At 32.1% G+C, this 27,103-nt stretch overlaps 4 protein-coding genes across 5 annotated transcripts in view; 2 read left to right on the top strand and 2 right to left on the bottom strand.

Moving 5' to 3' along the window:
• The window catches only part of LOC125839797 (glucan endo-1,3-beta-glucosidase 12), a 282,415-nt gene that overhangs the window by 10,776 nt on the left and 244,536 nt on the right, over positions 1 to 27,103 (top strand). The window contains exon 4 of one of the 2 annotated variants that reach the window (XM_049518797.1): positions 11,385 to 11,394. The exons of the other annotated variant lie outside the window; for it this stretch is intronic. The gene's annotated coding sequence lies outside the window, so the exon portion shown is untranslated. Of the gene's footprint in view, positions 1 to 11,384; positions 11,395 to 27,103 lie in introns of those variants that run through there. 2 annotated transcript variants of the gene reach the window in all.
• Positions 7,931 to 11,351, bottom strand: LOC125839789 (protein CELLULOSE SYNTHASE INTERACTIVE 1). Its single transcript, XM_049518788.1, has 2 exons — positions 9,481 to 11,351; positions 7,931 to 8,369 (listed from the first exon to the last, which is right to left on the bottom strand). Exon 1 carries the CDS (start codon positions 11,215 to 11,217, stop codon positions 9,508 to 9,510), a length of 1,710 nt encoding a protein of 569 aa, XP_049374745.1. The 5' UTR covers positions 11,218 to 11,351; the 3' UTR covers positions 7,931 to 8,369; positions 9,481 to 9,507.
• LOC125839818 (uncharacterized) lies at positions 17,747 to 18,333 on the top strand. The gene has a single exon (XM_049518820.1). It carries the CDS (start codon positions 17,775 to 17,777, stop codon positions 18,312 to 18,314), a length of 540 nt encoding a protein of 179 aa, XP_049374777.1. The 5' UTR covers positions 17,747 to 17,774; the 3' UTR covers positions 18,315 to 18,333.
• LOC125839811 (protein-tyrosine-phosphatase IBR5-like) lies at positions 18,349 to 25,743 on the bottom strand. Its single transcript, XM_049518814.1, has 5 exons — positions 25,236 to 25,743; positions 20,844 to 20,943; positions 19,370 to 19,427; positions 18,974 to 19,080; positions 18,349 to 18,796 (listed from the first exon to the last, which is right to left on the bottom strand). Exons 1-5 carry the CDS (start codon positions 25,473 to 25,475, stop codon positions 18,504 to 18,506), a joined length of 798 nt encoding a protein of 265 aa, XP_049374771.1. The 5' UTR covers positions 25,476 to 25,743; the 3' UTR covers positions 18,349 to 18,503.

The following is a 27,103-nucleotide window of genomic DNA, read 5'->3' as shown; positions in this document are numbered from 1 at the left end:
GATTGTTATCTTCTCTACGCTTGTCATGTGTTCGAACTAAATGTCTTTGATTCCAAATATATTTTTACCAATACAACCTAATTTTACATGTAAGATATATTACTTATAGTCTTATATATTATAGTAAGGGAAAATTGTATATAATAACAAACTATTAATTTAAATTAAATGCTATAACCATAGTTTGATTTAATTGTACTCCATAGCAAATTGTTGTTATTTCGCCTCTCTCCTCCTGGTGAATCTCGCTTGCCACTCTCGTTCTCGCTGGCAGTCCCCCTCGCCTCTCTCGCTTTTATACAAACACAAATGTATAAAATGCGTTTGTGTTTGTATAAAGCAAGAGAAAATTGTATATATACATATATTTTCGTTCCCCTCTCTACCCTCTCCTAGATCTCGCTCGCCACTCTCCTAGATCTCACTCGCCTCTCTCACTCACCTCTCTCACTTTATACAACACAATACATTGCGTTTATGTTTGTATAAAGTGAAAGAAAATTATATATACAAATACAAATGTATATATTTTTGTCCTATACACTTATGATTATACAAATACGATCTTCCCCTGCCCAATTTTCTTTTGTCTTTCTCTCTTTCTCGCTTTATACAAACACAGATTATACAATTGATCTTTTGTACTCCCTTTGTCCCAATTTATGTGACTTACTTTCCTTTTTAGTCTGTCCAAAAAAGAATGACACATTTCTATATAAGTAATAATTTAACTATAAAATATCTATTTTTACCCTTAATGAATGATTTAAACCACACAAATTTCTATCATTCATTTTGGACCACAAGTTTTAAAAATCTTTCTTTCTTTCTTATACTCCGTGCCGAGTCAAACTACTTCACATAAAATGGGACAGAGGGAGTATATGTATACCGAAACAGAGGGAGTATACCTATACCGAAACAGAAACAGATTATACAACTGTTTTCTTTTGTATATGTAATAGCGAAATATACATATTTATGTTTGCTATGGAACTCAATTATGCAAACTATAGTTATAACATACAAATATGATTTTTATGCTTGCTATATGTGAAAGTTGCTCTTTTAGTAATTATATTTTTCTTTTAATACACAAAATTAGGATATTTCCAAACTTTTCTCCCGGTGACAAATCAAACTCAACTAAAGCCACATACAATTTGACCACATGAATTATAGTCCACATTAATATGGACCCTTGCTCGACCATCGATAACTCTAATTTTGAGACAATAACACATGAAACAAATGTCCCATTTGTATTAAGATATTTCAATTTATTTTTTGTATTTTACCTATAATTCAAATGGTGTCATATTTTATTCTAAATTGTGGTCTTAAATTAATTTATACAAAGTATATATTCTGTTAGTTTGTTATCAAATCTAATGCTATATTTAAATTTAATGAAAAACTTTGTAAGTAGAGTGAGTGATTAAATTAGTAATTGCATCTTTAAGAATTAAGACAATATTTATTATACTCGTAGAAAGAATCTCTTCTTATTTTTATTCTTATTCTTATTCTTACTAGGTAGGTGAAGTTTGGATTTTCCATTGTTATTACTATTCTTTCTCCTTTTTTTTTTTTTTTCATTTTTACTCTCTCCCTCTTAGTAAACTACTAATATAGGATCGTAATTTATTATCACATTATTATTTTAAGAATTCTTAGTAAAGAGCACAAATGTTTGACTTGAAAAAGACAACTTAAAGCTTCTTTCTAGAAACAAAAAGAAGTCACAATTGCCTCGTTGCGTTAAACGCGGTGAATATTTTACACCATAATAATATTTGGATTATGGCTACCAAGATAATTACACTGGCATTGGCCAGCCATAAAGTTCTCAGAGAAGTATTTTATAGTTATTCTTCTATCTTAAATTTTAAAAGCGATCTATAAATTTGATATTTGTCTGGTGGTAAATCATTTTATCAAGGTAAAAAAATAATTTAAAGCTAAATTGTTTCTAATTATAGAAAAGTAACATTTTTTTTGGACAGACTAAAGAGAAAAGTATATCACATAATTTGAGACAAAGAGATTAAGCAAAAACACAAAATGAATCCATTTCTTATTGTATACATCAGGTTCAATTGCATATACAGGCCTTCCAATTTCTTGTGATATGACTATCAAATTTTAAAGATCAAAATATCACAATATATTAATAAGAGAAGATAAAAGATGAATGAGAGAATGTGAAGTGAATAATAAGAAATCTTATTTAATGTTGATGAAACTCACAATTCTATGTATCAAACTAGACATGATAATACATTTAAAATTTAGAACAAAGATTCCTTCATGTGAAAAGCTAATAAAATAAAATAAAAATTAGAGTTCACCCTTTATGGGCGAACTCTTTAAAATATTTGTATTTTATGTTACAGTGGAAGCAAGTGAATGTTAGCCTTGATAAGAGATGGTTGGCTTATTTGTGAGCGAAGTATCTATTTATTTGTATTTTTAGAAAAATATATCTTTCGATATATTATGTCAAAAAAAAATCCAACTTGAAATTAGACACTATTGCAAGATATTTTGACAAAGATGGTAACATTAGTCACCTTTGTTTCCATCGTAAAAAGAACGATTTGGAATTAAAACCAATTTTTTAAAATTCAAATTATTACTTCCCCTACTACTTAAATAACAATAAGTGAAAATGAATACCTAAATTTCAATTTTGCACTCAATTAGTGATATATAAAATGGAAAAGGAGGTGAATTAATGTAAATGTAATGATGAAAAAAAAAAGGGGTTAAAGTGACAAATCCCAATTTGAATTTGATTTTTTTATATAGGAATATGCAAACAAAGTCATTGTGATTGCGGTAATTTATTACTTTTGTTATATATTTTATTTGACTTTTAAAATGGAGATATTTTAGAATTGGCAAGAAATTCTTAAAAAACATAAACTTTAATAAAGTAAAGTACAAAAAAACGGAATAAGGAAATGTCAACTAATTAAAAAGCTTTGAGCTGACTTCATGGCCAATTATTTTCTCTCTTTAAGAAAAGTAATCTCTTAAAAAGAAGCTCTAAATGACTTTATTTTCTCCCAAAAATTCACACTTTTTGTGTCCATATATCACATTTTCAAGCATGCAATACTCCTTTTTTTTAAAAGAAAAAAAGAAGACAACACTACGTGACCCTTTTACTTTGTCCTAACGAACATATAAATTATGATACTTAAAGAAAGTAATATTTTAAAAAACAAATAAATTGAAACATTCTTAAATTCGGCACAAATTATTAGTTTCATGTTCAAACTATTGACAACCTTAAAAACATTCATTTATTACTAACTGGACTTAAATACACTATTAATCTTGCATCATGAGTGAAATACACACCTAAATTCTCGTCAAGTTTAGAAATGTATTCAACACTTCTCTCGATTTTTTATGTAGAGTTTCATACTCCTACAAAAGTTTGAGATCATTTCCTATGTTGTGTGGTAGATTGGGAGTGTATCTAAGTTTATTTAAATTCTAATATTTAGAAGTTAAAATTGTGTTTCACATGTATTCTTCAATTTTGAAAGATTAAGAGATAAGTATCAAAAACACATCTAAACTATCCCTTTTTTTTTAGTTTCATACTTAAACTATCACTTTTTAGTTTGAGAAACACACCTCAGTGGTGAGTGTAATGCACTCTCTCTTTTATTTGAAAAAACCTTGACACATGACATTTCACATGGATAAAATATTTCACCTTGACAAAAATTAAATAACAAACTGTTAATATTAATTAAAAATTAAAGATTAAAGTATTACTATCCATAAAAAAATATATTTTTTAAAAAATAAAATTTAAATTATTTTTTTTACCCCACTCCACCACCTCCTCCAGGTACCCTCAACAATTTCCCAATTTCTTTTATAAAATATTTTTAAAAAATCCATACTTCATCCTCCCCCAAAAAAAATTGCTATTATTTTATTTTTTAAAAAAAAATAAAAATTCTACTGCATCCTATTTTACCCTATGCTCGTAATTTTTATTTTTATTAGTGTACGAATATAACATAAATAAATAAAAAGAAGTCTTGTGGCGGCAAGTAAAAAATATTTTTGATATGCATATATCTTACACAAAATGAGAAAAAAAAATTGGAAGCGGAGGGTTAGGTAGGGTGGGTAGAATTTTTTTTAAAAAACTAAAATAATATCTAAATTAGTATTTGGGGGGGGGGGGGGGGGAGATGAAGTAAAAAAAATTAAATACTTTTATAAAAGAAATTTAAACAAAAAAAAAAATGGCCGGGGGTGGGGGTGGGAGGTGAGAGGAAGTGATGGAGTGGGGTAAGAAAAATATTTTACATTTTATTGTATAAAAGAAATATTATTTTTTGAATAATATTTTTAAAATTTTTAATTTTAACTAATACTAATAATTTATTTATTTTTTGTCGAGGTTGAATGTTTTGTTCATGTGGAGTGTGATATAACAATTTTTTAAAATAAAAGAGAGTGTATTACGCACACCATGATGAGAGTGATATAAAAGAGAGATGAGTGTTTCTCAAACTAAAATGTGATAGTTTAAGTATGAAACTCACACTCTCAATAGTTTAGGTATGAAATTCAAAATAAATGTATAGTTTAAATGTATTTTTGACACTTATTTCAAAGATTAATCCATTATATAATCAAACGCTACTTTTTATTATTTTATTTTTGTAGTAAAACAATTCATGTTCTAACGGGACCTAGCTAAAGGTAATATTTTGGTGAGCCAAACTATTTGAAGGGGGGAAAACAAGAAAGTAACCTTTTAATTTATAATCCTTAATTTGGAATATCTAAATTGTAACACAAAAAGTTTTTCTTTTTTAAAAAACTAATAAATAAATATAAAGAAAAGTAAAACAAAGTTCAACTTATGATGCCTGGCAACTGGCGAAGGCTGGATAAGTAGAGAAATGATTTCAAATCATAATTTCAAATTATAATTTATTTGTATATACAATTTAATTTTTTGAAATAGCGTTTTTGTGCTCATAAACATGAAAACATCAATTTATGATAACAATTAAAACATATCCAATTCTTATACAATCTTAGCAAATAAGTAAATCATAATTTATAAATAACGGAAGAAAATATCTTAATGCAATGCATTAACAAATCACATATCTCCATATCTTTTTTATAAATAAATATTTGTTATCAAAAACTTTCAAATACACATAATTTTATAAAGATTCATTCGTCCAATAAATCAACAATACTTTAATATTAATAACTAACTATTCTTTAATATGATTTTCTCACATGGTACAAACAATCTCTTCACGTTGATCATATAAACTTATGGATCATTCTTTATATTTTAAAAAATAAAATCATAACTTGAATAAACTTTATTTAAAAATTAAAGTTGAAATTCTATTCCTATCTCATAATAAATAATTTAAGCGTCAAATCATATAACCAAGACCAAACGTTTTTTCAAAAAGTAAACGTATTAACAATGACTTTGAAAAAGTCAAATTCATGAGGTATTGGAGAAAATATCAGTCCACATATTAGCCATTGTCAATGGGGACAGAGAGTGGAGTTATATGTAACTTCAAATTTCACATAGTAGCTGTTATTTTTTTAATAGTCCGCAAATTATGTAAGAGAAGTAAATTCTATTAGACAAGCCTGTGGGACGAGCTCCATCGAGAAGATATATAGGGATTTCATATCTATTATAGAGATCTCTTGCTCAATCAACTCAGTCATCCTTCTGTATGAAAGTTCAAATTGAATCCTTTAAATATTTAATTAAGTGCATTTTATTTTTTAATTACTACACTTTTGACACCTTTTAATCACAAATGTTCAATATTATTGGCAATAACTTCTCCGTTTTATCAATTAATAACAACCAGAACAAATATTATTTATATGGTATGCTAGACTCCAAATGAAGGTAGCAATATGATTTCTCGTGGGATCCATTACTTTTTTGCTATTTGTTGTAAGCAGTTCAGAACTGTACGAGGTATTCTGGTACGTGAAATAAGAATAATAATCTCAACACATGATTTTGAAATTAATTTTATCCCATATTCGATTGAAGTATTAACTAATTCTGAAGTTATTTTATCTTATATTTGTACTAAAATGATGGAATCACTATCTCGAGAGATATCCAATCTATGAAATATTCTTTACTTATTTCATTCCGCGTACGAAACGAACCCTAAAATTCAAAGGCCATCATAGTCTATTCTTCTGGCTGGCGAGACTTTGATGTAATTTATTGCAACACGCAGACTATGGACTTTTAAAGGTGGGGGACGGATGAACTATAAATGTTGAAACATTTAAGTCAAAAACTTGGACAATTTCATTCATTTTAGCACACACAAATATTAAGTCAAATATACCCACATTTTTAAAATAACCTTTTTTCTTGCAAGAAATTTGGGACATTTTGGAACAATATATGGCATTTCATGGCTGGCAACAGATTACGTACACGCTTGAATGACATTTTGAGTAAAATTTGTTAACTAGTCCGAGATTTCTTAGTAATTCAGTTAGATGATTACTTGAACTTTCACCGATGGCTCGATTCACCATGTAATCTCTTTCTCTTACGTACAAGGAAAGAAACAGAAAATAATATAAAAGTGACCTAGTTCTTATAGGCCCATTATATACATTGATGTGATTTTCAAGAAAGCTTCAAAAGAAGCAGAGAATTATTCTGCATAGAAAAAGAATAAACTTGAATTTGAAGTATGTAATGTAACCCTAGCAAGTACCAGGCCCATGATACCCTAAATTATAAAGGGGGAAGTGAGGAAATCATTAACTGCCAAAGTTTAAGCGGGAAGGAACAATACAAGAAGAAAAAAAAAGTAGAAAATAATGAAAGGACTCACAGGAGAGAGAGAGAGGACAAATGCTAAGCTTTACAGCTTGCAAAAGCTTTGGTATATTGCAGTTGCTTTAAAGGGATATGTTTACAGCAAATATGACAACACCACTCAAAAGGCCAAAAGTCTCACCCTTTCCTTTCTCCTCTTTATCCTCACAGTATCTGATTCATCTCTCCATTGGCCATTCTAGTGTTTCAAACAAGAAGAATCAACCAACCCCCCAAAGAGACAACTTCACTACTTCAAATATGATTTGGATTGTTATAATGTGTATTTGATGCATGCAATATTATCTTGTAATAGTGGTGTATTCAATCCAGTTTATACACACTTAGGAAGTTTTGGGGAGTGGGACAAGGTAGGCAGGCAGGGCATGTGAAAGAGAGAGATGATGAAATGGATTAGACATAGAATGTGAGTCTGTCCCACCATTTTCCATAGACAATCTAACCATATAAAATATGACCCCCATTATATTGATTGGATTTTTCTAATCTTAACACTTCCCTCTTTCCATGTGATGTTGTGCTGTAAACGGTCCCCTCTATTGTCCTATTTTAAACCCCTTTATTAGTTTCCTTCTCCTGCCTGCACCTTCCTCATTACACCTTCTCCAACTTCTTTTTTTCCCATGAGAAAGCACATTGGGACCCCCTCCTTCCTTTACCGATAATCATGGCCACGACATTTGGAGCTCAGTTTCCCTAAAAATCTACCCACAGTCCAAGTGTACATACTTTAGAACCCCCTTTTTACACCAACCACCAAAGAATTAAACTAACCTAAAAATGTTATCTTGGCATGACCAAAGGGATTATTATAAAACAATTCACCAACTGCATTATATAGGAATCAATTCCAGCAACCGCCCTAAAAGTTTAGCTTTATGTGAGGGTTATAAGCCATCTGTTCTGTCTTTAACAATAATAAATACTAACAATGTAAAAATCAACCGGCAAACTGACCATAATTCAAGCCGCACCAAAAGGGTGTCAATAACAAATGTAACAAGTATATGAAAAGAACATAGTACCAATAAAGAGAAGATAAATTTAAGAGACAAGTTGCACACTTTGTAATTAAGGCTTGGCCATTACAAGAAAAACAAACCTTTGAATATACAATATCAACCGATGCCTAGGATGGGGAAAAAAGGGGGGTGGGGGTGCAAGCACTATCTATTATCACTCACTTACAAAGCTTCACATGGTGAAACAAAAACATTAAAAAAAAATGGAGAAAAAATAAACAAACAAGGATACTCCCTAAAAACCGCATCCATGCCATGTGTTATATAGTTTAGAATAAATTCAACTTTCTTTTTTCTTCTTTTCTTTTTCTAATAATTGAAAACAATATAGTATAAGGTTAAAGTTGGGGTATACCGAGTGTGTGATTGTTTGTTGGTTTCTTTGAAGGAAATGAGTTGGTTTTCCACATTTGACAGTTGGGAAAAATCCAAACAACCACCTGCAGGAAGCATCATAGGTACGATAATGTCAGGAAAAAAAGATTAGTGAATAAAAGCAAGAATTTCAAGGCAGCTAAGAGTAAAATGGACTTAAAGTAGCACTAATGATCATCACGTGTAATCCAGTCAGTTAATGAGATAGTAGTAAGCCTAACAACAAAGACACTTCTGATGGATGATGGACCAGCAAAGCAGTGCATCAATGCCATTCATATCCAAAGACAGAATAATAAAAGTTGAGAATCATGCCCCTACTCAAGGACCAAAATTTTTATCACAACTCAGTATGGCCCATTGCAAGCATTTGGATGTCTAGCGTGTTTCACTACAGAGAAGAGGAAAATGAACTGCTTTAAGGTTGGACAGTTAGGATTTCTAATTATAGTCCACCAACTTCTACTCAATGGCAAATGACTTGGTCTTGATGGTAGTCTACAATCTACTAGTCTAAGGAAAATAGTATCATTTGAATGTATGAAAATGACTAGGCCTAGGAGTCATATCAAAAACTCATCATCTCATGCTCCCCCCTTACTTTTAAAATGATTAGGTAAAAAAAATACAGTTTTTACAAAATCATTACTTTTTTTGAGTAAAAGAAGCCCAAAATACTATCTTGTTTCTCTTTTGGAGGGGAAGGGTGGTCAAGAACTATAATGAGTATGAGCCACTAGACAAAGAAGTTTAATATCTTAAACTAGATGATTAAAGTTTCAACTTGATCTTCTGATTTGCGAAAAAATGTGTACTTTAACACATTGTTAGGCATATTAGTTCCCACTCCTCTTCCCCTAGCAAAGAGGATGCTGGGGGGCCTCGCCTTCTTACTCTCTCGAGCAAGCGACTGCACCTTCATTCACTACAGACCCAAATTAATGAGAAAATGACTTGTTAAGGGGATTTAGATCAAGCATATGAGCATGGGCATTCTTGTCTTGAAAAATGGAAGGCAAATTAAGGAAATAATACAACATTAACATGTCAAATTGGAATGTTGTTGACGGGTAAACAGTAGGAACCATTAATGCCATGTGGAATAAGTTAATAAAGAATCGAAGTGCCAAGTAAATACGAGTTCTACATAATTAAAGATGTTATGTAAAAAATTACCTTTTGTTGGCGGGGTTAGTTGCTTTGCTAATTACTCCATGTCCTTGTGAAAATGCTCTTTAGCCTATTGCCTGAGAGTCTTTGCAAGGCCTTTTTTGCCCCAGCAACCTCCGCCTCCACCAGCTTCTGCAAATGGCCGTATGCTCCGGCCTCCACTAGTCGCTTCCGACAACCCTGGCTCCCTCCTGCCATGATTGCCGCCACCACTGCCACTGGGAACTTCTTCGAAATCGCATCGTTCTTGGCATCCAACATTTGGACCAACTTCATCACACTCTTCTCATCCTTAACCAATTCCTTCCTATTCGACTTCACAGCCAACAGCGAAACTAACGCATTAGCTGCCACCTCTTGCAGCCCATCTGGTTTAGCTGATTCCATCAGCTTCACCAAAGACCCCATGCACCCAGCAATAGCCCTCTTCTTTTCTTCGCTGGTTGTTACATTTGCAAGCAATGAAGCGGAAATGTATTGTAACATTAAGCTACCATGCTTTATAAGCTCGGCCAACTGAATAGTAAACGTGGGATATGATGAAAGAATCCTTGACGCACAATCAGAAGAAGATAACGAATGAATTGCCCGTAAAACATATTCTAATGTATCAGAACTTGATGATTCATAAAGCAAATGAACCAATCTCTGCAACCCCTTTTCTTGAATTAACAAATCCCGATAGTACTCACCAGATGAAGCAAGAATCGCAATGCAATTTGCTGCCTTTTCTTGTGCTGATGGTTTGCCTGAAACCATTAACTGTAAAAGAACAGGAATTGCACCTTCTTCCGCTAACGCAATTCGAACATCTTCATTTGTGGAAACATTCTTGATAGCCCCAACACCATGAAGTTGTGCAGCAACCGAACCAGATTTACATAAGTCCAGAAGTACAGGGACACCACCATAAGCTGAGATTGCCCAAGCATTATCAGGGTCATTTGTGATGCATTCCACTGCCAAGACAGCTCTTTCCTTCATCGTAACCGAACCAGACTCAATGATTCTCAGTAAAGGACCCAAAGCACCCTCTTCAAACACGCATTTCCTTGCCTGTTCGCTCATGGAAACAAGCATTGATACAGCAAGAACTGCCTGTTCACGTATAGAAGGATCCGTATTAAGGTCAAGTAAATTAATCAAGTACCCAACTTGTCCTTCTTTTGCAACAAGACCAGCTGATTTTTCATCCTCAGAGAGCAGCTGAATCAACGATTCCAAAGCCTTTCTCTTGAACTCAACTCCGCCGATCTGAATTCTAGTAAACACATCTCTAATATAAAGAACTAAATCGTCTTTGGTAGAGTTAGACGAAGGGTGAGAGAGAACAATAGCAGTAGACTGACGTAGCACACCGGAACGGCAAAGAAGGTCGAGATGATGGATCTGCTTAGACAACCACCCAGAAGCCATATCAAGGTCCGACTGCATCAGTAGCTTACCCGGAGTCTTCTCCGGGTCAGAACATTCCTCACATAGAGTCTGAACACGAAGCAAAGTGGAAAGAAGATTAGGCAGCAAGGTCGGAAGTAGCTCATTTTCCGACCAGTGAGGAGAATCAGATATTTCCGTCAAAAGCGACTTAACAGTAGCAAGCTTCGACCGGAGCACCTGCCAGCGAGAAGTAAAAGACTTGATAGAAAGAGAAAATGGTAGTAAATGAGAGAGAAGCTGGTTGATTTGGTCAAGGGTTTGTGCCGTAGACGGCTGCTGAGCTGTTGGTTCGCCGGTACGATGCATTTTCTTTGAAAAAAACTCAATTGGGTGTCAATGATTTCCAGTCCCCGGAACTAATATCGGGAAAAACTAAGAAAACATATGAACTGCAAGAGAGGGAGCAAAACTATGGGGTTTGGAGAAATTGAAGATTATGGGAAAGAGGGAAATTGGGGATAGTGATAAATTGCGTAGAGGGGAAGATAAAGAGAGAGAAAATGGTGATAAAGCAATGGAGAGAAGTGGGGTTTTAGGGAGAAACAGAGAGTGGTGTTCTCGGTTCGGTTGGTAGTTGGACGTGGGCTATGAACCGGGGAAGACGGTGACAACTGAACAACAATCTATCGTGACTCATTATATCTTTATTTACCGCTTTAATAAATATACTAATGTATTTAGCTGCTCATTCGGAGGAAAGCGTTCTCTACGGCCCGAAATTTTTGATATATATATTTATCTATTGAAGCTGATCAGATTATGATTAGTAATTTAACGAAAATCAAAATTTTAATATCAAATCATAGAAAATTAATTTGATAGGATATAATAATTCTAAAAACCGGGAATTAAACTTTTCAATTCCGTATTAACCCCTACTCCGGTTTCAATCAAACACAAGTAAGGAAAAGAGAGAGAAAAGGGTATATATGAATTATTACTATTTTTAGTTACTTTTAGCATGACTTTTTTATTATATTTTTTTTATATTACATTTTTTATATGTGCTACATGAGTTGAGGTTCCTTAGAAAATAATTTTGATACACAAATACTACTCTTTCCATTTGTGAAGTATACTCAATATGTTATACTTATTGTTAAATAAATAATTTGGGACAACTTATAAAATGTTTAAAAGACTTCAATAGGTCATATTTGGGTTCTAAAAAAAAGGTTTGAAACTATTTTTGTAATTTTAATATTTTGATTTTTAAACTCTTCAAAAAAAAAAAAGAAGATATATTCTATTATAAAAAAAATTGATAGTTGAAGACAAAAAAAAATCAAATTTTATGTTCAAACGGGAGCATTCCACATCAGTCCCTAACAAAAATAATATTATATTTATGATTCAAAATTAAGATCTTTGATTGAAATAATATTTGTTATTCTAAGATAATCTTTAAATTTCTTATTCAAACAATTAAATAAATTCATATAAATTAAAATAGAGTAAGTATACCTTAATTAAATCTCGATTTTGGTAGCAGAATAATTGATGTTGACTCAATTTTTTGAATAACGACTTTCTGACTTTCTATGGTCTATAATATCCCGTGATAGCAGTGTAATACCAAAATAATCATGGTTCTAGACTGTTATAGTGAACTACACAAATAGGAATTAATTAATTTACCACGTTATAAATGAACGAATAAACAACTATTTACATGCATGCACCTGTTTTTTTTTTTCACCGATTAAATCTAAATTGCATATTACAAATTTATTTGGAGGGAGCGCTCCAAATAAAAAAATAATTATATATATTTAGCGCTCAAATCGTATGCCTATAATTAACGGTGGAGCTTGTTAACCATATGCATGCACCTGTCATTATCATCTTCCTAAACTTTCCTAAAACTATATTTTGTTGGTACGCAATTCTTCGGGAACATTTAATATTTGCACAAATATAAATAGTCTTTAAGATAAAATAAAAAGTAATACTGATATTTTTATTATTGAGTTATTAATCTTGATATAACTTGAACATTAAAGTTATGACTATTTTATAGCTATACGATCAAAGAATAATATAGTGAAGATTAGTTATCTTAATAATGAAACTGAAAATTTTTCTTTAGGTTCCTCAAATTCTTTTTATACGAAAAAGATGGAAGGTATTTTTATAAACAAACAATTTCTTTTTAGAAATAATCAAGTAGAATCTTCTAGTTATAATCTTTTACGAGTATGTAGAATTCCAACAGGTGCTCTAAGCTATTTCGATTTTGCAAAAATGTATCAGCGAATTTTCACTAAGAAGGTGAAAAATAAAGTATTCAATCAACTGAACTATTAAAATTTTTACAATAAAATTTATAGTTACGGAGTTTGTTAAGTAAATGAATTTATATTTTAAAAAAAGAAAAAAAAATATATAGTAAGACAAACATGTCCTATATATGTATTTACTATATACAATCATAGTCTAAAGAATTACATTACATAACTATATTAAGAATTTTATAGAAAATCTCTCTTCTCTCTCAAACTCTTGCTCGCCTCTTGCCTCTCCTCTTTCCCTTTCTCATCCTCTCCCTCTTTATATCTCTTCCTGAAATGATCAAATGTAATAAGCAACAGAGGAAGACCTCTTTTCTTTCTTTTCTCCTCTTCGATTTCATACTCATATTCTCCGTGTGTCTGAATGAAGGAGAAATACAATATTGTACCAATTGTATTCTAATAGAGTATATAACATATGATACAAATGTATAACAAGGACAAAATACAATTGAATACATTAATACAAATCTCTAGTCAATTGCAAATACACTCAAATAGATTGATAAAAAGTGATTGTGCAAGGAACATATCCACTTGATACATTTGTACCCACTGATATAAGTTGATACAATTGTATTCCTGATACAAGAATATACAAATAAAAGATGTGTTCATCCTCTCTCTAGCCTCTTTCCTCCCTCTCTCGATCTCTCACTCCTCTTTCCTTCTTCTAACAAGTGAATATGAATCATTATAAAACAAACTATAACTATGGATCTCTAATCAAGCCCAAACTATAGTCATTTTTTAAAAGTTTCTAAAAAAAAACGTATACAAGTCGAACTTCTGAAGACTATTATAGTTGAGACTCCAAAACGTTATGCTGAAATTCTAAATTTATACAAGTCAAACTTCAAATTAAAATCTAGAATAATTATGAACTTAACATTTCGTTCAATTAATTTATAAATATGTACATAATATATGAGTTATATATACTTTATACAAAATACACATACACTATATGTATATATATATATGTGCTATACATATGCTATACATATGCTATACAAATAATAACTATGACTATACATATACTATACAAATAATAAAATATACATATACTATACAAATTATAAAATATACATATAATATACAAATAATAACAAGTTATGTCGAATTTTTAAAATTATTCTTAAAATGCTAATTATATTAAAAAAAATAAAAGAGTCTTAAAAGTAGATATAATGCGAAAATCACCCTTCAGACTCGATAGAAAAAAATGTGGTCGAATTTGGTACTTAGCTTGGGCTGTGAGAAGTGTAGTAGTAAAATGCATTGGGCCTAGTCCAATATTCAGCCCAACCCAAATAGGATATATGCAAAATAAAGAACATTATAATAGATGCAAATTAATTTGAAAATATGACCTGGTTATCATTTTTGTAGATACTTTTTTTTTAATATAGATGCAAATTAATAAATATTACAATCTAATAATATTTTCAAAAAATGAAACTCTCCTATTCTTCGTTCTTCTTTATTTTTTGTATGGAATTGATATTGTATTGTTATAGTAGAATGAACATTGGTTATAGTGTTTGATGGTGAAATAAATGTATCTCTAGTGCATATATACTGTTTTTTCTTAAGTATGTATGGTGTATATTATTATATATCTTATGTATCACATCATACACACAAGTCATATACGACTTAAAAGTACATGCAGCGATATACAAGTGTGTATATCATAGTATGTTATACATATATCAATTGTATCAATTAATAATATACCCATGACATATACAAGTGTACATGGAGAGAAGTCGTGGAAGAAAACTCCAACGAAAAAGAAAATTGATTACCTCAACATATGTCGCACTGCTCAATCTAAATTTATCATCAAGGTATGATGACGGCAAATATCAAATGTTATAGTGAACAAGTAAAAATGAGTGGATGGATCGAGGGAGTTATAGTTTGTCCAAAATGCTCAGCAAATCCTCTTCCTTCCCATAAATATTATCCAGGACATAACTGGTCAAATTTGCTAGAAACAAATAAGTATAACACCTCATGAGGTCCAACACAAAATTGAAACACTTTCATTTTTCTTTTGTAGATTTTTGTGAAGGAAATAATATTTGATGGATAAAATAACCTCTATATTTTGACGCAAGTACCTTAATTTCTGTTTTTTCTTAATCGTGAGGCGAGTTTTCTAAAAAAATTGTAACTTAATATCATGTGAAACAATAATTAATTTCTCGAATGATCATTTTGTCTATTAAAAAAAATTGAAATCAAGAATAATAATAATTTTCTAAGATAATAATTACTAGTTAAGTGATCCTTTGAGAACAAGTAAAATAATGACCTATATTAAGCTCATAAGACATAAATAATGGACACTTGAAATCATATCATAATATTTCTATAACTATTGCTATGCTTTAATTTCAAATAAGTCGTATATTTTAATCGGTGATAGCCCCGATGCATTTTTACTACTCTCTCCTAAAAATGCCTTTTAAAAACACTATTTTCGACTCGTATTATGTGCTATTAGAAAGCAAGAGGAAGGACTAAGGAGCTGTAAATGCAAAATTTTAAGTAGAAATTATATTTTTCAAAATAGTAAAGCATTCAACGAAGTCAGAAATGACAGAAAGCTTTTTTAAACTTTGTATAATAATGCCTTAGAAAAGTGATTACACGGCAATGAATATACAGACAGACCAACCTCAATTATCGGTTCATTTTTATTTTGCTTTTTATCTTATAATATATGATTCAATAAATTTAACTTTTATTTTAATTAAAATGTGCATTTTTTTATCCCAACATGTGAGAAATATAATCATATTTAATGATTTTAAAAATCATATTACTCACATTTATGAAATAACAATACAAACTCAACATAATACATAATTGTTAAGTTTATGAAAGTTTCCTTTATGAAATTACAAGCAAAAAAGATCAAAAGTACACATTTTAATTGAATTTAAGATTAAAAGTGCTTAATCAGATTTCAATGAGGGGCTAGAGTCTCCCTAGCTCCTTCCAAAGAAAAATGTTTTGGTGGGTAAACCATTATATACATACATGATTCAAAAAAATTGAACTTTAAAAAAACATGATATAGATAATTTGTTCTAATATAATTTTACGATAGGCTTTGTATTGGTTTAATAATTAAATCGAACTCAAACTCTATTAAATGAACTAGAAAAACTTTCAGAAGGAGAATTTTGAACAATGATTAGACCAGATTAATATAAGGTTGGACTTTTAATAAAGTGTTATACCCTGGGGTCCCTTATGTTTGTTTGATTTTCAAATCAGTCTGAAAGTTGAGCCTTTGCATAATGACAAAAAAACTTTTGATTAAGGAATTTAATTATTAAGGGGCCTCTAAATTCTTTATCGAATTGAAATCTTAATCATAATCATCATGCTTCTTATTGCACATGCTTAATTATCTCAATTTTATTTTCCTCCCTTTTACAGCTTTTTCTTTCTGGAATGGATTCACAAATCACAAAGAAAATTTCCACATTTTGTTTTTATTGAAAGAGAGCATAAAAATGACCTTTTTTTTTATTGATGACATTTTAAACTAAATTTGAATTTTGCATAAAAAAGTTTCATATCGTAGAATAAAAACGCTTCCTATTAACCAAAGCCACTCCCTATCTCGTGCTAACTAAACATAAACAATGAGTAACATATCTTAATTCTGTATTTTCGAATATTCACATTTTTACATCTTGAAAGTCAAACTATATGGTGTTTAATCGACATTTTAAAATAATATTTACCATATTCGAAATATTACAATCTATAATATTTTGCTCAGTTTAAAAAATAAAAAAAATAACCTATCATTTTATACCTATTTTACTTTTATTATTAACTATATTAATTATTTCTTATTCATATAAATTATATGACTTATAATAATCAACAGTGAAAAATTGATTATAGATGATTTTAGAAGAGATAGAGATATATCAAAAAAATTATATTATGGGAAGTCATTAAATAGATCATGATACGAATTTAACTTATCGAAAACATTATCTTAGATATGAGGCTATAATAATTACGAATTGAACTAACAGGTTAGTTGATAGTTGAGAAAATCTTATTTATCCTTCCATACTAATAGTAACTTTGTGGGATTACATTAAATACGATGTTATTGTAAAAATGATAGATTCAGTTTCAGGCAGTTATGTATGATGTAAATAAGTGAAAAAGGTCACCCACCCCCGACAGTCCACATTCTGTTTCACTTTTACCAATTTCAGAAAAATTCAGTCATGAGCTGTAACTAAAATTTTGAACATATAAGCATCCCTTCTTTTTTTAACTTCTTCCCACCTCTTTACATCATAATAATCTCTAATTTCTCTCTCTTTTCTCTCTCTCTCACACACACACTCACGCAAACCAACAACAAGAAGAAAATTCCATTCCGGAATCCAAAACAATCAATGTGATCATCTTTTGGACTGTTATAAGTAAGAATTTCACTACCTTTTATCATCTTCCTTCATGGATTTTTCTTGTGCAATAATCAGAGAGAAATACCTTACGAATTTGTAGGAAGTTAGAAAAATGGACGGAGAAGATAGGCCGAGGACGATGTGGAGAAACTTGAAGCAACGGTTACGATTCACCGGACTGGTTTGCTGTGGATCCTCTTGGAACTTGAGAGTATCAGACGTGACGATGAGAGGAGAAGAAGAAGAAGAAGAAGAAGAAGAGGCCCAACAATTTGAAGCCCAATTATTCGGTGAAGAAGAGCCCATAATCGGGGACCATCAAGGGAACGTGAACCTCGCTACAGCGTTGGCAGCGGAACGTCAGTACCGGAGCGTGAATGCCACGGCGGAATTGAAGACGTTGATGAGATTGTTTGAGGAAACGGACGGCAGAGATGAGAAGAAGAAGAAGAGTCTGAAATGGTACATTAAAGAAGAAGGAAGAGGAGGAATTGATGAAATGTGCTGCGTGTGCATGGAGAGAAATAAAGGCGCAGCGTTTATCCCCTGTGGACATACATATTGTAGGGTTTGTTCAAGAGAATTGTGGTTGAAGAGAGGCTCTTGCCCTCTTTGTAATTGTTCCATTGATGAGATTCTCAATATTTTCTAAGATCACATGAGTTTTTTTCGCTTTTTTCATCAACTCCATAAAATTTTGTAGTTACATTAACTGTACTGGCATTTCATACTTTAAAACAAGTCAGTATAATCATGAAGAACTCAGTCAAGTGATTTGTGTAGCTTTCTAAACATCATTCAAGTTGAGGATTCCACAAAGGCAGATAGTAGTATTACTGGTTCAATCCATATTACTATTTGGATTTTGGTTTGAATTCAAATGGATATCTGAGGCATGAGCAGCAGCTCCAAAGGTGAATTCCTGGGGAGGAACGCCAATATCAGGACGAGCGAAAATTGATGTAGCACCAGAAAAGTTGAAGGCTGGAATTTGAACGGAATCACTAGGCTTTGGGTAGTTAAAGCTCAAGGATGGCAGCACAGGAGAAGAGAAGACTGGCATGCCAAATGCAGCCTGGTTCTCCAGTGACCCGAAGATCTTCTGTTCATACTCTTGTAGTTGATGGTAAACCCCTGCATTACCAAAAAAATAACACGAAAAAAGGTCTCTCATTGACATATAGGGCTCTAATAACAAAAACAAAATCTAGATCATTGCCTGTCACACCAGCATATCCGAGCAGACGTATCATAGCTTTTCAGATTAATAAAAGGTAAAATGAAGAAATGCTTATAAGGGTATAACTAAACCTTGATTAAGGTCGACATAAGGCCTCCGATCTTTCACCCACTGATAGCTCTGTGCAAGTTTCCAGCCTCTACTTTTCATCAGGTAAGCAATTACAATGGCAGGTGACCTGTCAAAAATGCACAATTTAAGTTCTAATACTAGTTACTTCTGTAAGCACAATCAATTGAAAGCAATTCAATGGAATAGTTTACTGCATTTCTCATTCTCAATCAACAAATCTAGTGTTTCGATAAACACACTTTGACCTGTACACCATTATATTTCAGGGAAACCCGGGGAAAGAACAAAGAGAATGGAGGAAAGGATGCAACACCAAACAAAAAAGAACAGAAAAATAAAAAAACAGAAAATCATGAAAACTTATGCATGCAAAATTCACAAATCAAACTCCAAACCTGCTTTTCCCTGACATGCAATGTACAAGAACACAAGCCCTATCCTTTTCACATTGTTCTGCAGAAGAAAAGTAACATTAGCATCAGTTTAGCAGCAGAGCATCTCCACAAAACAAACAAAGATGGCTCTAAAATAAAGTTGAAACCATAAACATGATAGTTTCAACTATAGCAGTTGAATTGCATGATATCATATTTTAGCACGAATACTATACTTTCCTACTCAACAGTTGTAGATTGTAAGGAAGTTCAAGTTTAATCTTCAAGTGCTGTCAAGTTCAAATACATATCCAAGACACGAACAAAGCATTTGGAAGAGGAAAAGAAGAGTGCAAGCTTCGTTTCCTACTTTACCCCAAAAGTTCAAAACAACGGCTTGTAGGAGACAAATCTATACACAAAAGAAGCCTGTAGAAGACTCAACGTTCAACTGGAAAAAACTACAATTGAAGATGGGTAAAAGAATGAAGTACTGGATTCTTTGAAGAGCTTGCAGTCGAAGTCCAGGTAGATAAATTCATAAGAGAAGCTTAACACAGTAGCTTGTCCTTCACAGACAGGGATCATTGGCAAACAGCCAGAGGGCAGAAGTAAAACACATACAATAAAACTCTCTATACAAGCATGTCAACTCGGAGGATGGATGCCTTGTCACGTGGAAAATACAATGCTAAAGCTTCAAAGTTTGGAACTAGGTGATTATTAGGAAGAGGAACAAGGGACATAATCAAGCATATCAAGACTTAATAAATTGATCAGAAGTTAACTTACAAGGGAGAAACTTCAATTAAAGAGTTAAACTCATCTGAGATCAAAAGGCTGATAATATTTACAGCTGAAATAATGCATGTTGTTTTAGGAAAATAGCTATGATGTTTACACAATGTGAATGGAATTCATAATGCAGATGTTTAACTGGTAGGTATTGCGAAATATAAGGGTTTCTAATTATGTTTTCGGGTTTTGCAGAGGTTTTCTACAATGTTCTTTTTTTTTATGGGAAGAATTACCTAGTGTTTTTTTGTCTCCGTTGAGTCTTGAACCTGAGACCTCAGGGTTCTTAACCACTTCATTGACCACTAGACCACACCTTTGGGTGCTTTCTACAATGGTCTTTTGATAAGTAAACATTTGTATTCTTAATGATAATACCCCAAAAATAACTACGTGCTAGTAAAAACTTTCCTTTAGAAAAGTCATTCAATCACAAATTATTTGTTAGGAAATTTAAAAAGAGAAATTCAAAAGATATTGCCAGAACTTCTTTAAAAAGATGCTCAAAACCCATTTTATTTGGTGTTAGTAACTTTACGTGTTTAAAATCCTATTGTTCCTTGATATCCCACAAAGCCAAGAATCTAAAAAAGAAATTATCTGAAATCCTATGTCAGACTAAAATACTCTTAAACCTGTAAAGTAAAAAATTGTCAAAAATAAGCTTAGACATACTAAATTCACAAGTAATGACACTCACCTAAGAATTGGATAGCATCGTCAAATTGCAAATCTTGCTCATCCTCAAGGCAGTGATAAGTAAAAGAGTTTTTATATAGATTTTGGCAAGCAGGTACAGTCTGCACAGAGAAAAAGTAAATGTGGATGAGAACTTGGTTCCATAATATTGACAGTAATAGGGATGATCTATAGAGCTTGCAAAAGTTGTCTCATGCATAACTTCTGAAGCACTAAAATGAAAATTGAAATGGCGTAGCAAGAGAAACATCAGCATGTTTTAGCAAACAGCCTGAGTTGCTAGATATAATTTAGTTCGCTTCAGATGGTAAAACATTCTCAAGATTAAATTGCATCAATTAAAAAATTGCAGAGAAACAGCCCAGTGTACTTGAAAAGAGCAGGAAAATGAACAACCTATGTGGAACTGTTTGCCACTCTCTTACCCTCTAAATCGTGTTATTCACCAGTAAAAGTTAAAAGACCTAAAGTTCAGCTTGATTGAAAAGGTGACAAACAAACCTCACCAGGTTCTTTCTGTTAGTGAGTATAATTATTCCACAGCTCATATTTATAGGATTCAAAGACTGTTCCTTTAGAGAACTATAAAATCACGACCTCCCTGGTGGTAATTCATGAAAGCTCATGAAGATCCTGATCAATAATGGAAGGGCATAAACAAAAACATACAACAACAGGCGACCACTCAAGCTAAAAATGAAAAAGGTTCTCCTCCTTTTCTTAGTAACTAACATCTTATTCAAGATCTCCTTCATAACCTAATGGCAGATATACATCAGAAAAAGGAAAACTAACCTTTCCCTTCTGGACAAGAGACTAATTAACTAGACAACGAGAAGGCATCCAAGAGAGGAAACGGCCCATATAAATCAAGCAGAGTAGGGGATCCATAATTATGTCCACGAAACCCCGGAAAGGACCACTAATCAAATTAACATTCAGCCAATCCAGATTCACCGAATGATGTGTACTACACTTTATGCAATCCGTCCCTCTAACTACAATGATTGATATTAGTTCCATTCTGTTTAGCTCTCTTGTCAGTTCCTTTTCTTTCTCTTCTTTCTGAGAAATTCCCCAAGGCTTCAGATTGTGTACATAACTCCTACTGTCTTAGGCAATATCGTCATCCAATGAGCTATAATCTTTTGCCTTCCTACAAACAATAGATCATGCAATGATACCACTCATACACATCACAGTTGTAGTTTCTTGCATGCATCATCATACATGAGCCAGACAATATCATATCCAAACTGCAGCATGTGTTCTCCTCAAAGCTTCCTATCAATCTTATTTGGACTATTCCCACTAAAGTTGGCTTAGCACTTAACTGTGGATTCGGGAATATATAAACTACAAGAGAATGTACTACAGAGCTTCACCAGAAAAAGAAAATGTATTACAGATTGCTATTGACGAAATGGCAAGTACAAAATCCCAAAAAGAAACCCATGGAGTTCAGAATTGAAAACAATAAACCTCACCAGGCTTATTAAATAAAATGAGATAATGTCCATGTCGGTTCCTGTCTGAAAGGGGAAAGTTCAATTCCAAACACCAACCAATCTTCCAAGGTCCAAGCATATGAATTTGACGTATAATAAGTTGTTTGTGATCTCATATTTACATTCTTCTCTTTCTGGCCATATGACAAATATGAACATTCTAAGATGACATCAGAGACATACTGTATGGCCTAGCTTCCTACAGGGAACTTCCCTTTAACACTCTGTTTGGATCATTGTTACCCATTGTTTTATAATGTATTGTATTGTATTGTACTCTATTGTACTGTATTATATGGTAGATACAATGTTTGGCTAGACTGTATTGTTTGTTGTTGTTTAATAACATTTTTACTGTTTGGTTTGACTGTATCGTACTGCATTGTAATTTATAAATTTACTAAAATATCCTTAATTATTCTAGGGTAGGAGGTTTGACTAGAATTAAATAATATATGGTAAAGGGTAAAAAGGTATTATGAAATATTATGCCATGATATAATTGAAAAAAGAAATTAAGTAACAATGGGAACACACCAAATTGGTTGTTCCATAAAATGGGGGTTTTCATTGTTACGTAACGACAAAATTTAACAATACAATACAATACATTTTAAGTAACAATCAAAACAAACATTGTAGGTATGGTAACGATACAATACAATACAATGGGTAACAATGATCCAAATAGAGTGTAAATGGCACTACATGCTTTACAAACTAAATTAATGCAGCACGCCACAAAGGATTAGTTAAGCAGATCTATCTTCAGTTGATAGGGACTGTCCTGGAATGAGATGGAAGGGTCTTATGTTCAATAATGCAGCCCGACCAAAAGTCTGGCTGCAGTTGCAAGGAAGATTGATGACAGTTGACAGGTTAGCTTCTTGAGGAATGAATGTGGATCACCAATGCAGGTTATGTGCTGTAGCAAATGAATCCAGCGACCACTTATTTGTTCACTAGCTGTATTCACAATAGCTACAGGGAAAGATTATTACAATGGATTCATCTTCAGGTTTTCTTTGCCACGGACTCGAAACATCACCTCAATGGGATAATAATGAGGACCAAGGGGAAAACAGAGTGCTCAACTTATCAGAATGGTCTATACAGAATTTGTTCACTCCATTTGGATCTAGAGGAATTAAAGGATTTTTGAGAAGAAATCATGGCTTTGGGAATGTTTAGCTAGATAAACAGTTTATGATTGAAATGTAAGAGCCCCTGTAGTAATGAGGATTACGATTCAAAGCTTTGTGTTCTAGGTTAGGTTCTGTTCTTACTTTTCTTTGTACATGAGAATAGCAGATGGAAAAGCAAGCTGCGAAGGCGCTGCTATAGTTTTGTAAATCTTCACGGTTATTAATGAAAATGTCAGATAATTACCAAAAAAATCTCAGTCAAGATCTAATTCTAGTCGTCCGTGTCTTTTAAAGGCTAAGATTGAATAGGCATTTTAATAAAACCAAAATCCAAAGACTGGATTTTTATGAGATGGAACATGAATTCATTTCAAATTCTGTTGCAACTTGCAACTAAAAGATGAAAGTAGTAAAAAATCATGACAGAGCGAGACGGGTTGCAAATGACTTCAAGACCCATTGTGAAAAGAGATGCTTGAAAGAATGAACACAATCATGCACATGAACACAAAACGGAAGCTTCTAAGTAGGCAGCCATTGTTTATAGTTACATCACTCGAAATATGCTAGAAATCCAACATCAATAAGATATTCGAAATGTACACAAAATTAACTACAACAGTACAGCACAATAACAGTATAAAGAATAGAATAAGATAAACTTAAAACCCTTTGACATAAATCTATCATCCATTTTCAAGATCGATATCACCCATCATCAAAATAATGGCCTGACCTAGATCTGCGCAGACTCAATTCAGAACCAACACAGACATTCACACTGTATTTGTAGGATGCAGTTGAAGTCACACACTAAGTGTATCTTTGAAGATTTGTGTAGGACCATAAAGTTATGCATTAATGTGTTATAACAGAGTACTTATTATCTCTCACCAACACCAGTACCAAGTAATTTACAGATGGGAAGAAAAGGTCTTTTTTTAGTCTACTGGAATGTGAACCTTGCTTGTTTTAAGATACTAACAAATATGACACCAACTCATTTATAAGAAGAGGGTTGAGCTGATTTTTTTCACACAAATATGAGAAGGAAAAGAAACTAGATACTTCTGCGAAAGAAGATTCTTTTTCATTGCTTGCCATAATAGTCGTCTTACCCTCCCTCATGAACTATTGAAAGCAAGGTAATAAATTTAGCCCCAACTTAAAGCAGAGATTCCCATACAGCTCCAAAGAAATCACAAGACCTAGATGGTTTCTTGATTCATCAACTACCTTGGGATTGAGATGTTGTTGCTGTTGTTGTATGGTCAATTTTGTGATTTATATTCATTGACACTCCTTAGGATTGGAAACTCAGGCCACGTTTTCGCAGATTGTTACTATTATACTACAACAATGAGAATCTTTGACATTCATCATACAAAGAAAGTGAAAGGTACTCACAACAAAATTGTTAGAGAAATTGCCTAGTCACAAAATGCACCACCGGACACCAAGTGATTGAATTTGACTATGTAACTATTAGTGAAGTTATCTCAACAAGAGTATCTCCAAGAAATTCAAAAAGACAATGCAACAGATAACAAGCATATCCCCAAATCCCTCAAACACAAGAACAGAACAAGGTCAACTAATTATAATTTCTACCAACAACAACAACAACCAAAAATCATACTTTACAACTTTTGCCTCAAAGATTGAAACTTGTCAACTCTACTCAACAATTCAATTAACTCGAAGAAAGAAACAAAGCAAGGACAAGTAAGAGGGACTCACATTGAGAACACGAGAAATCCCTTGACTCTTAAGAAGCTCAGCTCTAGAAGCATTATCATAGCTTCCCAAAAAAAGAAACTCCGGCAAGATCTCAGAAGGAAAAGCACTGATTTGAATTGGAAAACCCATATCAGAAACAGTAGGCATTCGATGACCACAAACTCCACAAGGCTCCCCTTCTTCGTACTTGTGATAATGCCCACAAATACCACATGGGTTTTCCCTCTCTCTCTTCCTCATGATGAACTAATTCACTATGTCCGCCTCAATCGACAAAACAAGAACGACCCAGAAGAGGAAAAAGGAGAAAATTTTGCCTAGATTTGATCCGATTTGAAGTGACCGGATAGAAGGAGAAGCGTCAAGAGAGAATTTAAGGCTAAATTTGGTGATTTTATAGCTACCGGTGCTAATAATTTTGGTTTTGGCCGGGGGGATTCTTGAAAATTCGATGGAGTACAAGGTTAGCATAACAATTAGCCAATAGTAGTAGGGAATAGGATAAATTAGTGGGAATTTTAATTCGAGGTTTATTTTATTAAATTTAATTATTAAATATTTAAAATTAATATTAAACATAGTATGAAAAAGAAGTAAAATTCTCATAATTTATAAAAATAGATAAGTAAAATAAATATTTATTTTTAATATAAATGCAAGAGAATGAGTTTGATGTAGGTATTTGAGTTAGATCATGGTGAAGTGTTCATCTAAATCTCTATAAATGGAAAAGTATACATTATTTTTATATATACTTAAATTATTTTGTATGTATATATATAATACTTTCTCCACCTATTTTTAATTTTCATGATTTTCTTTTTTAGAGTGAAATTATAAGAACTTTGATTAACATTTAACGATGTGCTTTCCATCATATTGATGTGCAAAAAATTGTAATTTATCGTACTTTTCGTATATTTTTGAATATCTAATTTTTTTGTTTTTAAAATATTGAATTGATGAAATCTAATTTAACTTTGAAAATTAATCAAATTGACTTTTGAAAATCGCAACATGACAATTAAAAATGAACGGGAGTAAATATTGAATTTTTTTAACTTCTTTATGTTTTGAATTATCTTAGTGACCCCGCCTCTAAAGTCGAGTGCTCAAATTTGAGCTAAGTATATTAAAAAACATAATACATAAATGTGTCTTTTAATTTGACCTCCATTCACATTTACACTCTTTAATTTTTTGTGTGCACAAGTAGACACTTAAAGCTTGTATAAAGTTGAACAAGTAGACACATGAGTTCTATGTGGCATAATACACGCAAGACGCAAATTGTCATATAGAATGTCACGTAGGACGTGTGTGTTTATTTGTTCAACTTTATACAATTTAAGGTCCGATTTGGCCATGCGATATGGCATCATGATATGGAATCATGATATGATATCATAATATGAAATTATGAGATGAAATTGAAGTTTTGTTTTGACATGTGGTATGAAATTTTTGTGTTGTATATTTTCTCATAAACATAAAAATCTCATAAGTTGTAAAACAATTAAAATAGCCCCAATTGTTTATTCAATCTTACCAAATAAACAAAAAATTATAAAATCGCATAATAAATTATTACAAAGTTATTTGTTCTCCACTTAAGTAACTGTTTCATCTAACTTTAATTCAATAAAAAAATTGAACATAAATTGTAGTGTACTAGTCTTTAATATAATCCTCCCACATAGTACGGACAATTTCGTCACGTCGAACTTGCATTTCTCGATCATGTGACCGAGAAGCCGAACCAACATTGTTACTTTGAGTTGTAATAATTACAAAACGGTAGAAGTAATAAATTAGGCATTGCAGTAAATGAAGAGAACAAATTTATTACTCAACAATCGGTTGATGTG

This window comes from Solanum verrucosum, unplaced genomic scaffold (assembly GCF_900185275.1).
Source record: "Solanum verrucosum unplaced genomic scaffold, falcon-dt-bn FXZP01000175.1, whole genome shotgun sequence".
Taxonomy (NCBI): domain Eukaryota; kingdom Viridiplantae; phylum Streptophyta; class Magnoliopsida; order Solanales; family Solanaceae; genus Solanum; species Solanum verrucosum.
Note: the sequence above shows the minus strand (reverse complement) of the source record. Positions and strands in the feature narration are given on the sequence as shown.